This window comes from Gossypium arboreum, chromosome 10 (genome assembly GCF_025698485.1).
Source record: "Gossypium arboreum isolate Shixiya-1 chromosome 10, ASM2569848v2, whole genome shotgun sequence".
NCBI lineage: Eukaryota > Viridiplantae > Streptophyta > Magnoliopsida > Malvales > Malvaceae > Gossypium > Gossypium arboreum.
In genome coordinates, this window is record NC_069079.1 from 46,984,212 (window position 1) to 47,000,737 (window position 16,526).

The 16,526-nt window shown below is 35.2% G+C and overlaps 2 protein-coding genes across 2 annotated transcripts; both read left to right on the forward strand.

Annotated features, from left to right (window-relative positions):
• The first annotated feature begins 3,791 nt into the window (after positions 1-3,791).
• On the forward strand, positions 3,792-5,546 carry LOC108474598 (uncharacterized). The gene has a single exon (XM_017776578.2). It carries the CDS (start codon positions 3,792-3,794, stop codon positions 5,544-5,546), a length of 1,755 nt encoding a protein of 584 aa, XP_017632067.1.
• Positions 5,547-7,750: 2,204 nt separating this feature from the next.
• LOC108474608 (uncharacterized) lies at positions 7,751-8,768 on the forward strand. The gene is made up of 3 exons (XM_017776589.1): positions 7,751-8,009; positions 8,103-8,235; positions 8,348-8,768. The coding sequence occupies exons 1-3, from the start codon at positions 7,751-7,753 to the stop codon at positions 8,766-8,768; spliced, it is 813 nt and encodes a 270-aa protein (XP_017632078.1).
• Positions 8,769-16,526: the final 7,758 nt, after the last annotated feature.

Sequence of the window (16,526 nt, forward strand, 5' to 3'; positions counted from 1 at the left end):
CTACAAAACAGGAAAAAGGAAATAGGGTAAGCACTTTGTGCTTAGTAAGCTCATGTAACAAGAATTATACTTACCTAATATTTTCAATACAATATAATAAACATTCATATATCCATTCAATGCATTATTACCCTAACATGCACAAACTCAACATTCAAGTTAGTACAATAATTTCCATGTATCAATAATATATATATATACCATGATTGATGTACTCATCAATACCATGATTTTCATTCCTTATTATTTTTCATATTTATCCCGTTGAATTTATCGAATTTCAATGGATTTTCAGAGGTCCACTTTTAGTGTACAATTCGGTCCGTCAATTCATATTCATGTGCGACATTTCCATTTCGAGAGCACACTCCTGAACCTCAACCTTGCAAATGGATTACCACCAAAGCTAAATCCTCGCAATATAAACTCATAGAGTATTGTCGGGATTACCACCAAAGCTAAATCCTCGCAACGACAATTACTCTAATGAACTTGGATCCAATTACCACCAAAGCTAAATTCAGACCCTAATTGGATTACCCGTCCGGCTAAATCCATTTTACACATATTCTTCGGGAGGGCTATATCAGATAGGATCACCCGTCCGGCTAGATCCTTTTACCGTCAATTCCTTTTCGAAATCCATCGAATTTTCCTTTCATTCAAACGGATTTCTTCCCATTTTATCAAATATATCAATGTTTCATAAATTTTCATACAATGAACATTCAAATCATATTCATATCAAAAACATACAATCTCAAGTAATTTAAGAATATAATTCAAGTTACACGAACTTACCTTGATACTTGTTTGTAAACAAGAAAATCTATTAATCCAGAACTTTTTCCTTTCCTCGATCTAGCTTCAGATTTGAATCTTCTGGATCTAAATAAATAAATTTAATTATCAATTTAATACATTTCATGTTCATATGCAACATTCTCTATAATTCAACTATTATTTATAGTTCATTCAAAGCTGTCTACTTGAGTCATAGTCACTAAATTATTTATAACTTGAGCTACGGAACTCCAAATTAAGATCCGTTAATTTTCCCTGAAACTAGACTCATATATAATTTTACATAAAATTTTCATAATTTTTTGGTTTAGCCAATCAGTACAGTTTATTCTTCAAAGTCACCCCTGTTCTGTTGTCTAACAGTTCTGACCCTTCTTCACTAAAAATAAATTATCTCTTTATACAGAATTCAAATGATGTTCTTGTTTGTTTCTATTAAAAATAGACTCATTCAGAATTCTATACATATAAATTTAAGTCCCTAATTATTTTTATTCAATTTTTTATAATTTTTCAAAGTCAGAACAGGGGAACCCGAATTTATTCTGACCTTGTCTCACAAAATTCATTATATCTCAAAATTTACAAATCCATTGCTTACAATATTTCTTCTATGAGAAACTAGACTCAATAAGATTTAATTACATATTTTTTTCATCTTCTAATTAGATTCCTACAATTTTTGGTGATTTTTCAAAGTTAGTCTACTGGTGCTGTCCAAACTGTTTTAGTGCAAGCTGTTTATTACCATTTTTCCCCTAAGCTTTTAATAAATGATAATTTAGTCCCTACTCAATTAGCCTCTCAATTGAGCTGATTTTTCTCAATTAACATTTTATTCTATCACCTTAAACTAGTTTACAACCTTTAGGAATCAGAATTTCAGCAATAGACTTTAATTCCAAACATTTTCACAATTAGGTCCCAAAAATCAATTTCCATTGAAATTGCCTAATAAAATCATCTCATAAACAAATTAAATCTTTAATTTCATTCTATTTCATCATAAACTTACAGAACTCAACCATGGTGACTTTAAATTTCATCCATGAAATCAAAAACTAATGAATTTAATAGTAGGATCTAGTTGTAAAAGTCTTAGAAACACAAAAATTACAAGAAAAAGGCAAGGATTAACTCACTTGGTGCAAAACTTATGAAATACCAGCTTAGAGAACCCTCCTATGGCGTTTTTAGCTGCTGGAATTGAAGAGAAATGAAGAGAAATCTAGATATTTCCTATTTAGTCCTGGTTTTATTTAGTTAATTTTGCAATATTCCAATTTTACCCTTAATTTATCAATTTTTCTGCTGATTGCATACCCTTGCCGGCCAGCCCAAATAACTTTTGGGTCTAATTGCCTTTTAAATCCTTTCTCATTAGACTAATAAGCTATTTAATCACTCTAGCAACTTTTACACCTATTACAATTCAAATCCTTTTCATTTAATTGACTACCCAAACATTAAAATTTCCTAACGAAATTTTAATACCACATTAATAACATTTCATAAATATTTATAAAATTATTTTGACTCGGTTTTACGAGATAGAGGTCCCGATACCTTATTTTACCCAATTTCTTCAATAATTTCTTTTTCTAACTAATCACTAAATCGATAAAATTTTCCTATCAATATTTTCATACGATTTTCCTATCATATCAATTTTCAAGCAAAAATATTAAAATAAATTTTTCTTTAAATCGGATCTATGGTTACGAAACCATTGTTCCGATAACCTTGAATTTAGGCCATTACATGCATTACATTGCATCATGTGCATTAAACTTCACAAAAAGAACCTTAATGAATTGGAAATTGTATTATAGTTACCCTGGAACATCAATATTACACACGGAAAAAGTCCAAAGTTATGGATCAAAGGTTGGAAAAATTAGAGCAAATGCAGAAAGAAATGCAGGAACAGATGCAAGCGCAAATGCAAGAGAAATTAGCTAAGATCCAGCAAGATATGAAAGATCAGATGTTGGAATCTCAGAGGAGTATGATGAGCGAATTGACTCAGCTACTAGTTGGAAAGCCAGAAAAGGGGAAGAGTCCCATGGTCAATGCTGAGGATGATAGCAGGATTCTTGCTTACCCTCTGGGTTTCACCTCAAAAAATACTCCAGTACCTCCGTAAAAGGTATCTGTCAGTATCAACCAATATCAGACAGGCACTTCGGCACCGATAAATATCCCGACGGGCTCGTGTTCTAACCCCGAAGACCATCGGGCAAATCCTACAGTCTCTGACTTCAATGAGGTCGCGGAAATAAGAAAGACAGGAGCAGAGTTTCCAAAGCGACTAGAAGACCGATATAAATGGTTGGAGGAAAAATTTAAGGCGTTGGAAAGCACTGATTATCATTACGGAATGGATGCCAAGGAGTTGAGCCTGGTCCCAGATCTAGTACTCCCTCCAAAGTTTAAAATGCCAAAATTTGAAAAATACAACGGAACCAGTTGCCCTGAAGGACATATCACGATGTTTTATCGGAGAATGACTGATCATGTCAATAATGATCAGTTATTAATCCACTATTTCCAAGACAATTTGACTAGGGCTGTAGCCAAATGGTACAATCAGTTGAATCGTAGCCAAGTTAAATCGTGGAAAGACTTAGCACAGGCCTTTATGAAACAATATGGCCATGTGACTGACATAGCGCCTGGTAGGATCACATTACAAAACATGGAAAAGAAGTCAAATAAAAGTTTCAGGCAATATGCTCAGAGATGGAGGAAGATTGCTACACAAGTCCAACCCCCACAGTTGGAAAAGGAAACAACCATGCTTTTCATTAATACTTTGAAGGCACCTTTTATTAATCACATGTTGGGAAGCGCAACTAAGAGTTTTACGAATATAGTTATGTCTGGTGAAATGATTGAGAATGCAATAAGGTACGAAAAGATAGAGGCATGGGAAAGCACCAGGAGGTCGGCCCTTAAAAAAAGAAAATAAAGTCAGCAATGAGAACATGAGTTATGCGAAACCAATCATGGTAAATCAACTGAAAGTGGTAGCCACGGGTCAGCAAGCTTCGCCAAGACAGGAGCACAATACAAAGCAAAACACGAAGAAGCCCCAGTTTACTCCCATTCCAGTAACGTATCGGGAGCTGTACAAAAATTTGTTTGATGTACACGTCGTATCTCCTTTCTACTTAAAGCCACCGCAACCCCCTAAGTGGTATGATGTAAGTGCTCAATGTGAATATCATGCTGGAATAGCGGGACATTCAATAGAGAACTGCACCTCTTTTAAGAGGGTAGTCGAAAGGCTCATCAACATGGGTATTGTGAAATTCGATGATGCATTTGGTGTAGGAAATCCGTTGCCCAATCAAACTGATAAAGGGGTAAATGCCATAGTCAAGAATATGGTGAGGAGAATTAAGTTGGATGTGGCAGAAGTGAGAACCTCGATGAGGGAGGTTTTGAAAAAGATGGTGGAGAAAAGTCTAGTCATGCAAGACTTTGGGAGAAAATCCCGAGAAGCAGGGAACTATTGTGGGTTCCATGGAGAGGAGGACCATGAGATAGGAACATGTAAGGAATTTAGGGCCCTGGTACAGGCTTTAATGGACAACAAAGAACTGGAGTTCTTTGAGTTTACTGAGAAATACGATGTATGCTCCTCGGAAGAGGGGTTGATAGAGAAGGTTTCTGAGGTCAATCACTCAATGGTGATCATTTCACGATCGAAAATTAATAAAGTTAGAGTAAAAATTACACCGAGAGTTGTAATCCAGAGACCCACGACTTTTCCGTATAAGGATAAAAAAGGAATGCCTTGGAATTATAACTGTAATGTGACATATCCAAGGGAGGAGAGTTCGGTCAGCATACCAAGTACAAAGGTCGAGCTTGGAAAAGGGAAGTCTGTAATGATTGAACAAGGGAAAGAGAGGACAAAACCACTGGTTAATGAACCAGTAACTGAAGATGAAGCTAAAGAATTTTTGAAGTTCTTAAAACACAGTGAGTATAGTGTTGTGGAACAGTTGCACAAGCAGCCAACACACACATCGGTCCTAGCTCTGCTCCAAAACTCGGAGGATTATCGAAATGCGTTGATGAAGGTGTTGAACGAGACCTGTATTGCTGAAGATATTTCAGTGAACAAGCTAGACCGCCTTGTCAGTAACATAAGCACCGATAACTTCATCTCCTTCAGTGACAATGAAATACCACCAGGGGGCATGGGATCCACCAAGGCTTTGCACATTACCACTTGCTGCAAAGGGTATACACTGTTGGGGGTATTAATTGATAATGGGTCAGCGCTGAATGTTTTGTCCTTGTCCACATTAAATAGGTTACCAATAGACAGCTCTCATATGAAGACATGCCAGAACATAGTGAGGGCATTTGATGGCACTGAGAGGAAAGTGATGGGAAGGATTGAGATACCTCTGCTGATCGGACCAAACACATACGAGGTAGATTTCCTTGTGATGGATATTAAGCTTTCTTATAATTGCTTGTTGGGGAGGCCTTGGATTCATTTGGCGGGGGCAGTACAGTCATTGTTGCACCAAAAGCTAAAGTTGGTGACAGAAGGCCGGTTGATAACGATAAATGCGGAGGAGGATATTATTGCATCCGCCACCAGCAGTGCACCGTATATAGAAAATGATGATAAAACAATTGAGTATTCTTTTCGGTCATTGGAATTTGTCAATGCTACTTTCATCAGCGAAGGAGGGAAGATCCCTAGGGCAAAAATCTGAAGCTACGAGGATGAGCTTGCAATTAATAGTGGGAAAGGGAGTATTGCCTGGAAGAGGACTTGGGAAATATTTACATGGATGGGTTGAAGTGCCAATTTTGGCTGACAAGCAGGATTGCTTTGGCTTAGGGTATAGGCCAGATGCAAAGCAGAAAAGAAAGGAGATGGAAAGGAGACAGGAGAGACAAAGAGCACGATTGAGTTGGGCAGAGGTCAAATGGGAATCAATGGCTTTTCCCCATATATCCTATACATTTGTGTCAGATGGAATTATTTATCCTGAATTGAAGATGACAAGAAAAGGAGCAGCTGAAGACACAATGGAAAATTTGAATATCAATGTCATATCTGAAGAGAAAGTGATGAAACGTGACTTAGCAAGCATTCGCCCTTGTGAGCCTGGAAGTGTTCTGAACAACTGGACTACAGAGGAAATTCCTGTAGTTTTTAGTGCTAATACAGAGTAATGTTCAAAACACACTTGTTGTTTTAAAGCCTAGAAGCAATAAGAATCTTTTGTGAAATAGGCTCATGTTCAAATCGTTTATTTCAATATAAATACACTTTCATGTCTTATTCTAAGCAAATATTCTTTTATCTTGAGCAAATTTTCTTTTCTTGCATTTCATTTATAATCATACCATACAAATAAAGCTATACTTAGGTTCATTTGTTTGTTGGATTTTTTTTCGTGCCTACAATAGGTCTCTAGATATCAATGGCATGAGTGACGCTGTTACAAACCCAGAGTTTCTTTTTGAGTGAGATGTGTGTCTGGAGGGATCTCAGGATTTTGAAGATGATGAAGATAGTAGCTTATCTTCAGATTTGTTAAGGATGGTAGAACAGGAAGAGAAACAGATTTTACCCCATAAAGAGACAATCGAGAGTGTGACCTTGGAGGAGGGGAAAGAGGTGAACATTGGAACTTGTATAACTAAGGAAACAAGACGGGACCTCATTGATTTACTGCAAGAGTTCAAAGATATTTTCGCATGGCCATATCAAGACATGCCTGGGCTAAACGCTGATATTACGTTGCATCGCTTCCCCATAATAGAAGAGTGCAAGCCTGTTCAACAGAAGCTTCGAAGGATGAGACCCGATGTTGTAGTAAAAATAAGAGAAGATGTCAGGAAGCAATTTGATGCTAGGTTCTTGCAAGTTGTTAATTATTCAGAATGGGTAGCTAACGTCATCCCTGTCCCTAAGAAAGATGGAAAAGTGCGGATGTGCGTAGATTACAGAGACTTGAACAAGGCAAGCGCTAAGGATAACTTCCCATTGCCTCACATTGATACTTTGGTGGATAACACGGCAGGTTATTCATTGTTTTCTTTCATGGATGGTTTCTCTAGGTATAATTAGATAAAGATACATCCTGAAGACAGAGAAAAAATCACATTCATAACCTTATGGGGGACTTTTTGTTATAAAATGATGCCATTTGGGTTGAAGAATGTGGGAGCAATGTATCAAAAAGCCATGGTAACCTTGTTTCACTACATGATGCACAAGGAAATTGAGGTTTACGTCGATAATATGATTGTAAAATCCCGAACAGAAAAAGAGCACATACAGGTTTTGAGGAAATTGTTTTTGAGGCTAAGAAGGTTTCAGCTAAAGCTCAATCCAACAAAGTGCATTTTTGGAGCTAGGTCTGGGAAACTGCTCGGTTTCATAGTCAGTGAGAAGAGAATTGAGGTTAATCTTGACAGAGTTAAGGCTATACAAAAATTACCTCCGCCGCGCACTCAGAAGGAAGTTTGAAGTTTACTGGGAAGACTAAATTATATCGCCCGATTCATTTCACAGCTGACTGAGATATGTGACCCCATATTTCACCTTCTCAAGAAGCACAACCCATGCGTGTGGGATGATGAGTGCCAGAAAACCTTTGACAGGGTTAAACAGTAGTTGTCTAATCTCCTGGTGCTAATGCCACCTAGCCCCGATAAGCCATTAATATTGTATTTGACAGTATTTGACAATTCAATGGGATGTGTGCTCGGTCAACATGATGAGACGAGAAAGAAAGAAAAGACGATATACTACCTCAGTAAGAAATTCACTGAGTGTGAAATGAGATACTCGTCAAGTGAGAAATTATGTTGTGCTTTGGTTTGGACCACTCAGAGATTGAGGTAGTACATGTTATACCACACGACTTGGTTAATCTCAAAACTGAACCCTTTAAAGTACATGATGGAGTCGACTGCTCTAAGTGGAAGAATGGCCCGGTGGCAAATCCTGCTTTCTGAATTCAACATAGTATATGTGAACCAGAAGGCTGTGAAAGGGAATGCAATAACAGATTTTTTAGCCAGCAGAATTTTAGATGGTTATGAGCCTTTGAACTTTGATTTCTCTAATGAAGATCTAGTGTATGTGGCAACTACTGAAGAGGACACTTCAGAAGATCATCCGTGGAAACTGAATTTTGACGGAGCATCAAACGCTATTGGTAATGGAATTGGGGCAGTCCTGATATCCCCAAATGGAGATCATTATCCATTCACTTGTAAATTGGATTTTGATTGCACGACCAATATGGTAGAGTACGAAGCATGTATCATGGGAATCTGTGCAGCCATCGAGCATAAAATTAAAGTATTAGAGGTGTATGGGGATTCTGCACTGGTGATCTATCAGCTTAGAGGTGAATGGAGACCCAAAGTTGATCAACTATCGTGAGTTAGTTTGGAATTTAATTAAGGTGTTTGATGATATCACTTTCTATTATCTCCCGTGAAACGAAAACCAGATGGCAGATGCTCTGGTTACGTTAGCTTCTATGATCAGAGTAAATGGACGAGAGAATATGAAGCCGATCCAGATGAGTATTTATGAGGCTCCAGCTCATTGTTGCAGTATAGACGACGAAGAGGAGAGAGATGATTATCCTTGGTATCATGATATTTTACGATATGTGAAGAGTCGTGAATACCCTGATCAGGCATCTAAAAATGATAAGAGGACGTTGAGAAGGCTAGCCAGTGACTATGTCTTAGACGGAGAGATTTTCTATAAAAGAAGGAAAGATCAAATGCTGTTAAGATGTGTTGATGCTGTTGAAGCTAAGAAAATCCTAGAAGTCCATGAAAGTGTCCGCGGGACGCATGCCAATGAGTTCACAATAGCCAGGCAAATCATGAGATTCAGGTACTACTGGTCCACAATGGAAGGAGATTGCATCAACTATGCCAAGAAATGCCATAAGTGACAAATTTATGGTGACAAGATCCACGTGCCTCCTTCACCCCTTTATGTCATGACTTCTCCGTGGCCTTTCTCAATGTGGGGCATGGATGTCATTAGGCCGATTTCATCGAAGGCTTCTAATGGGCATCGATTCATCTTTGTGGTCATCGATTACTTCATCAAGTGGGTAGAGGCTGCTTCATTTGCCAATGTTACAAAGTCGGCAGTCAGCAAGTTCTTGAAGAATGAGATTATATGTCGATATAGCATGCCAGAAAGGATCATATTTGACAATGCATTGAATTTGAATAACAGTGTGATAGTGGAGGTCTACAGACAATTCAAAATTAAGCACTACAACTCGTCACCATATCGCCCAAAAATGAATGGTGCGGTTGAGGCAGCCAATAAGAATATCAAAAAGATCGTGGGGAAAATGACGAAGACTTACAAGGATTGGCATGAAAAGTTACCATTTGCTCTTCATGCCTATCGAACATTTGTCAAAACTTCTACTGGGGCAACACATTACTCATTAGTTTATGGGATGGAGGCAGTTTTGCCCATTGAAGTCGAAATTTCTTCTCTCCGGGTTTTATTAGAGTTGAAGCTAGATGAAGCAAATGGATTCAGTCCCAGTATGATCAGCTGAACTTGATTGAAGAAAAAAAACTGAAGGCTATCTGTCATGGTCAAATGTACCAGAGACGAATGATGCGAGCTTACAACAAAAAGGTTCGCCCCAGAGTATTCCATAAGGGGGACTTGGTATTGAAACAAATTCTCCTTTTGCAAAAAGATTTCAGAGGGACATGGATGCCAAACTGGGAAGGACCTTACGTGGTAAAGAAGGCTTTTTCTGGAGGAGCACTGATACTAACTGAGATGGATGGTAGGAGCCTGTCTAACCCAGTAAATTCGGATTCAGTCAAGAAGTACTTCACTTAAGAGGTGAAAACCTGCAAATGGCGCCTAAAAAAAAGGAGAGGCCGAGGTGAAAACCCGCAAAGGGCGCCTTGAGACTAAAGGGGTTTTGAATTGAAAACCCAAAAAGGGCAATTCAAATTTTGACCAAGGATGGGGCATGTGGTAGTATTGCTATGCTGAAATTAATGAAGAGGAAGTATGCATGTCTTAGGGCATCGACAGAATATGTTAGACCTCCTAGGCACATGATAAGCTCAAAATGGTCCTTGTGGTGTTCATACGGAGGAGCATAGGCTGCGATATCTGGGGCGTTCATTTTTGTTCCCCTTTACCTATTTTTGTACTCTGGCAATATTTGATTCCCTTGATTAATCTGTTTTCTTGAATCTTGTTCCTAATAAACTTCAGTTTTGTCCATTTTTATCTTTGTGTTCACATACTTGTATTGAAATAACGATTAATGGACTAATAATACTTTTACAAAAGAGGTTTTTGTATATTACTCTGGAAGTTTCTAAATGGAACAAGAATTTGAAACAGGACTTTTGGTTAGAACTTACCCAACTTAGAGGTGGGATATTTGTGTTCAAATTGGGATTATCTCTTCAGATTTTCAGTCAAAGATATTGATTGAATAAGAAAACAGGATATCGTGTCAACCAAAGCATTAAGAGGGGTCATGATATTCCTCATTAATGTAATGTCGGGCGTACACATCTAGTCATGAGGCTTGGGGAGTGGTGTAATAGACCGAATTGGTGGAAGAGGGGGTTTTAAAGATAGTACAAAGCTTAAGTTCTAGAAGTACAGCGAAACAGACCCTGAAGTTGCAATGGGGCAAACCAATTGAGCAAAATAAGTCGTTTCTATGGGTTTTCATTGGAAATACTAGTCGAATAGGAAGACAGCATAATACGACAGTGATAAAGCTCTGATGAATAACGAGTAATGACACTTAAAGCTTTTTTTAAAAAAAAAAGAAATCATTTTCATTTCTATATTTATATCATTCATAACACATTTGGTTAGGAGCATCTAATTCATTTCGGTCATAGCATTCTAATCATTTGGCATAAACATAGACATATTGAAACCGAGTCTACAGGGCATGTTCCCCAGGGGACAGTGTAGTGACATCGGCGAAAATTACAGATCTTATCTCTATGTATCGACTATGGAGTAGATCGAAAATGACGAGTCTTATCTCCATGTATCGGCTATGGAGCAGATTTTAGACACCAACCTTATCTCTCTAAGGTAGCAAGAGAGCAGGTTGAAGGTACAAGTCTTATATTCTTGAAGTTGCAGGAAGTAGACTGAAAAATATAGATATTATCTCCATTTATCGGCTATGGAGCAGATCGAAAATGGCGAGTCTTATCTCCATGTATTGATTACGGAGCAGATTTTAGCCACCAGCCTTATCTCTCTAAAGTTGCAGAGAGCAAGTTAAAGATACAAGTCTTATCTTCCTGAAGTTGCAGGAATCAGACTGAAAATTACAGATCTTATCTCTATGTATCGGCTATGGAACAGATCGAAGATGGCGAATCTTATCTCCATATATCGACTATGGAGCAGATTTTAGCCACCAGCCTTATCTCTCTGAGGTAGCAAGAGAGCAGGTTGAAGATACAGGTCTTATCTTCCTGAGGTAGCAAAAGAGCAGGTTGAAGATACAAGTCTTATCTTCCTGAAGTTGCAGGAAGCAGACTGAAGATTACAGATCTTATCTCCATGTATCGGCTATGGAGCAGATTTTAGCCACCAGTCTTATCTCTCTGAAGTTGCAGTGGAGCAGGCTCAATATGCAAGTTGAAGTCACAAACATTATCTTCCTGAAGTTGCTGTAAGACTACTTGAAGAAGAAGAACGCTGAGGTGGTCGAGATGTGGCAAGACCGGGAAAAGTTGGTCTTTTTGTGGTCTTTGCTTCATTTTTGTTACACGACAATGTGCAAAGAGGGGTAGCTGTAGACCTAATTTTTAGCCTAGGCCCATACATATACAAAAAATAAAACAAAAAACAACAGTTCCAATTTTTTAGCTAGCCCAATTACATAAAACAACCCAAATAATTTTGGCCCATTTACATAAGCCCAATACTCATGCTCTAACCTAAGCAATCAGAAAACTGAAACCCTAAATCCCTAAAAGCTTCATTTGCACCGCAGCCTTCAGCCACGATCACCTCCGCCACGCACGCACGCCTTACTCCATGTTCGCACCCACGTCTTCATGACCTGCAAGTTAAGCAAAAATAGCCAAAAAACTGCTTGTATTCTGGCTATAAAAGCCTTCGTTTTTAAGTGTATGGGGTTTTTTTTTCCAGAGAAATAGAATAGAAATCGAGCACAGAAATTCACACGAGATACCGAATACAAGCAAAAACGGCGAGTGAATATTGGTTTTTATTTTGAAGGTGATTGCATATTTTTTTCCCTATTACTTTCAGCTCTTCATTTAGATTCTTTTGCATACTAAAGTATAAGGGAGAGAGAGACTTATCGCTCCGTTGGAGGACCGTTTGTTGTAGTTGGTTTCGGCGGTGGTTGGGGGCTGTTAGCCCTTCGGCTGTGGCAAGGAGAAACAAGAAAGTTTTAAACTCTAGGGTTTTTTGAAATCAGGGGTTGAAAATGTTTTAAAACAAAAATGGTTTAAGGCATAAAATTAAAACAGCACCGTTTGGTATTGGGCTTATGCATTTTGGTTAAAAGGGGGGAATTTGCGCATTGAGTCCTCTCCTTTTGTACTGATTTGTAATTAAAACTTGTTTGCATTTCCCTTGTTTTTTTAAATTGTCCCAGAAATTTTGTGCGTCTACTCATCTCGATCCACGCTAGAATGAATCGCTTTGGAGCATTTTCGGTTTTAACCCTCAAACATTTGGGCACGCTTTATTTTGGCCTTCAATTCTGTTTCAATAATTTGTATGGTTTATAAAATATCTCTTTGATTTTGGTTTTTTTTTTTCAATTTGGTTTTTAGCCATTCATTTTTAAAAAAAAATCATATTATTCTTACGTATTATTTTGGGGATTATTTCATTGACTGCGCATTGTTTTCATTTTATTTTTCATGTGCATATCCTTATGTTTTATTATATAATATACTCATCTTAAAATTTCCTCTTATGTACACTCTTTATTTTAATATTACATTGTTATTATTGTATATATATTATTTTTATATAAAGTTTTACCTCATGCATATTATCTATTTTGATTGAAGTATATATTATTTTATATATTACCTTTTATATATATATATATATATATACTATTTATTTTGTAATTTCATTTACGCATTATTATGCTATCTATGTTTGTTTTTTTATACACTTCAAATTTTATATAAATATTTACCTTATGACATTTTTTTAAAATTCATTTGTATATTACTATTTAGTACTTTACTTATTTATATTTTTCTTCTTATTTTAAATTTTTGTATCTATGGTCGGTTTTTAAATTTTTGTATCATTGCACAAGAATGTTTTAAATTTTACTTTCCACCCTATTATTCATTTTAGTTTGTTTTAAAACTTCATATTTTATTTGTATAGTTTGCTTAGAATTTCTTATAAATTGGCCCAATTCGTTAGCCTTCGGACATAAGTGATCGTATTTATATAGTATATGATATGTCACTATTGCATGCAGCTTGGTTCTTTGTATTTTCCTTTTTATTGTTCACGTAATATTATGGTTGTATATATTTATTTCATGCTCAATTCAATGCTTGAATGATTGCTATTTTCATCGAACTTTAAAATTTCAAATGTTTTTTTTTTGCCTAATATCAAGTTTTTTTTTTTTTACCTTTAAATAAACTAAGCAAGTATATCTTGAGCCGGTTTATAATTGTTTATTTAGAAACTCCTCAAAAAAAGGCAATGTTTTGTGTTTGGAAATTCGAGAAATCGTGCCCTAACGTGCTGGGTTTCATTTTTTCGTTTGGCCAAATAACGGAATACCCTTTTAAGATTTCATTGTGCGTTTTGGAAATCTTGAGGTGATCTTAGTTTTGGGGGCTTAAAATATCGTGTCCTAACCTATTGGATGCGGTATTTTATTCCTTTGGAATGTGTGAATCTTAAAATCCAACTCGAGTTGTTCACACTTTTTTCTAGGGGATCGTATTTTTAAGGTTTTTTTTTTTAAATTTTCGACATTTGGACATTAATTAGTCAATTGGTACCAATTTTGGGCGTTACGAGGGTGCTAACCCTTCTTCGTACGTAACCGACTCCCGAACCCTTTTTCTCAATTTTCGTAGACCCAAAATCATTATTTTAATAAATTAAAATGTTTTATTAAAATGATCGAGGTGACCCGATCACACCTCAAAAAAGGATCGATGGCAACTCCGTACCTCTTTTTTAAAGTCGACCCCCGTTTTTCCAAAATAAAAATGGTTTCGACAACCATCATCATCAAGCTTTAAGTGATGATGGTTTTCATCACCATTCACAGCAGAATAAAGGAAATATATGGTTGGGAGTTGAGAAAAAAAGAAAAGAATTACCAAAGAGAGAATGGTGGATACCATCTTCATCTTTAAGACCGTTTTATTTTAGTGGTGCTCTCTTTACCTGCTGTCATAATGCCTTCTTTCCATACCTGAAACTAAGCAAAACATAGGAATTTATAAGATCTACATGTTACAATTATTATAGCTGAAATTAAACCAAACATAGGATATGATAAAATCAGTCAACTTAAACTCGATTCTTCAACACATCATCAACCTTTAATTTGATCAAATTACATAATTCAGTTTTAATTATTAATAAGTTAACTCATCTTTTGATCCATAAGTCAATATGGGTATAACAAACATGTTTACAAAAAATGCATTTGATCAAATTTGTAAAGTTAAGGCTACATAAATTAGGATTGACTTGTGTTCAAGTCTATGATAAATTGATTTTCACAAAATGTATATAAAATATAAGAAAAATAACTTAAATTAATTATTACTTTATAAAAAGAGGAAATTTTATTTATTTTAATTAAATTGATACTCGATTAATTTGTGAAATTAATTTAATAAGATAGTATGCATAATATAGATATAGATATTAACAAACTAATATTTAATTAGCATTTTAAATAAAAATATTGTCTTTTTGAACTAAATTATTAAAAATTAGTTTTCAATTATTTAAAATGAAATCATAATAAATTGAGTCAATTTCTCTGTCCTTTCTATCTCATTCTTGATCAATCTTCTAACCCAAGTTTCCAATTTGTTTAGTTCTAAAAAAAAAATTTAGAGCTCATGGAAAATGGAAATAAGGTAATCCCACCCACTCGTTTTTTTTTTTAGGGAAGAGAATGATCTGCTATGCTCAAAATTGAAATTGATAGTTATTTTTTAACAAATTAAACACCTCAATTGTCGAGTGAATAATAGCAATATCTTCGAACGTGTTGAAAAAGTCTGCTAAAAAATAAGTTATAAAGATTTAAGAAATTGAGGTGAAAATATTATGGAAGGTTTGTATTTTACTCTCTATTTATTAAAAATAATAAATTTATTCATGTACATTAGCTCAAAAGTAATCTGATATTTTTTTAAAATTTCATTCATTTCCATTGTTAGAAATAGCTTATTGTATATCAACAAAGGTACAAATAATACGTTATATGTAACAGCTTAATTATTACAAGCAATTTTTCACTATAAAATAAATAAACTTTTAACAAAAAAATTAATTTACTTTATAATCTAATGTATAAAGATTAATTTGTCATTTTTTAAAAGTAATACGAGACCAGACATAGCTTTTGCTTTGGAGATGTTGAGCAAGAACTCAAGTAATCCAGGGAAAGAGCAGTGGAGTGCTCTGACCAGAGTTATGAGTTAGCTAAGAGGTAAAAAAAAAATGGATTACATGTAGCACTGAGGTTTTACAATCTAACTCCTACTACGAAAACTTATATAATACAAATTGATCAATTATTTAAGGTTCATTCTTAGACAATAGGAAATCTATTTTCCTAATAATTTACTTTAAAAATAAACCTAGAAATATGCCAATTAGATATTAATTTACTGAAATGTTGAAAATATGCAAAATAGGAGTCATGATTTAATCTTTTGATTAAAATAATATAACGATATTAGTATAAGTGATTTCATTTACTAGTAATTAAAGTCGAATGAAGTGATCTGATTCAATTAAAATTTTATTTATTTGAAAGCTGAAGCGAAATTCAATAATCTATAATGCAAATTACCCATAAACTCTAGGTGTTATGATTCCTGTAGCATTTTTAAAAAGGGTTAACAATGCATTAATAAATTAATTTATGTTTTGCATGTCCATATTTTTATGTTATTTTTTATTATGCAGTACTCTGTATATATATATATATATATATCATGTTTTTAATTTTACAATTATACTACGCCTAAAAGTACTAAATCTAGTAATATCAGATAAAAAAAGCCAAAATCCTGTAATGGTGAGTATTACCCAAAGATAGACTGGGGGGATCTACATTTCGTTCCAACACACTTGTGATCCAACTTACGCATCAACAATATTTCATTCATAAAAACAACTAAATGGCACGAATTGAAATAATAAACTAATCTTAGTTATATTATTTATGAAGCCCATAGCTTGGACAACGCATTTCCTAATTGGGCAACTCTCTTCATATTAGCAAATAATATTTGTGATGCTTAAAAGGAAACCCATAAATATTTTAGTTTTATTATACCTAACTTATGAAAATGAAGGGAAAAAAACATAGGAAGCTAATAAGAAATCCGTCATTACTATTCACAAATCCTTCAGAATAATATTTCAAATATTATTTATTTATGTTCAGACATATAAA

Bases quoted from the DNA above. Each gene is read 5' to 3' on its own strand.
- LOC108474608 (XM_017776589.1), top strand. From the start codon at position 7,751: ATGGAGTCGACTGCTCTAAGTGGAAGAATGGCCCGGTGGCAAATCCTG. The intron at 8,010-8,102 runs GTAATGGAATTG...CCAATATGGTAG, and splicing joins CGGAGCATCAAACGCTATTG to AGTACGAAGCATGTATCATG. The intron at 8,236-8,347 runs GTGAGTTAGTTT...TTCTATGATCAG, and splicing joins CCCAAAGTTGATCAACTATC to AGTAAATGGACGAGAGAATA.
- LOC108474598 (XM_017776578.2), top strand. From the start codon at position 3,792: ATGAGTTATGCGAAACCAATCATGGTAAATCAACTGAAAGTGGTAGCC.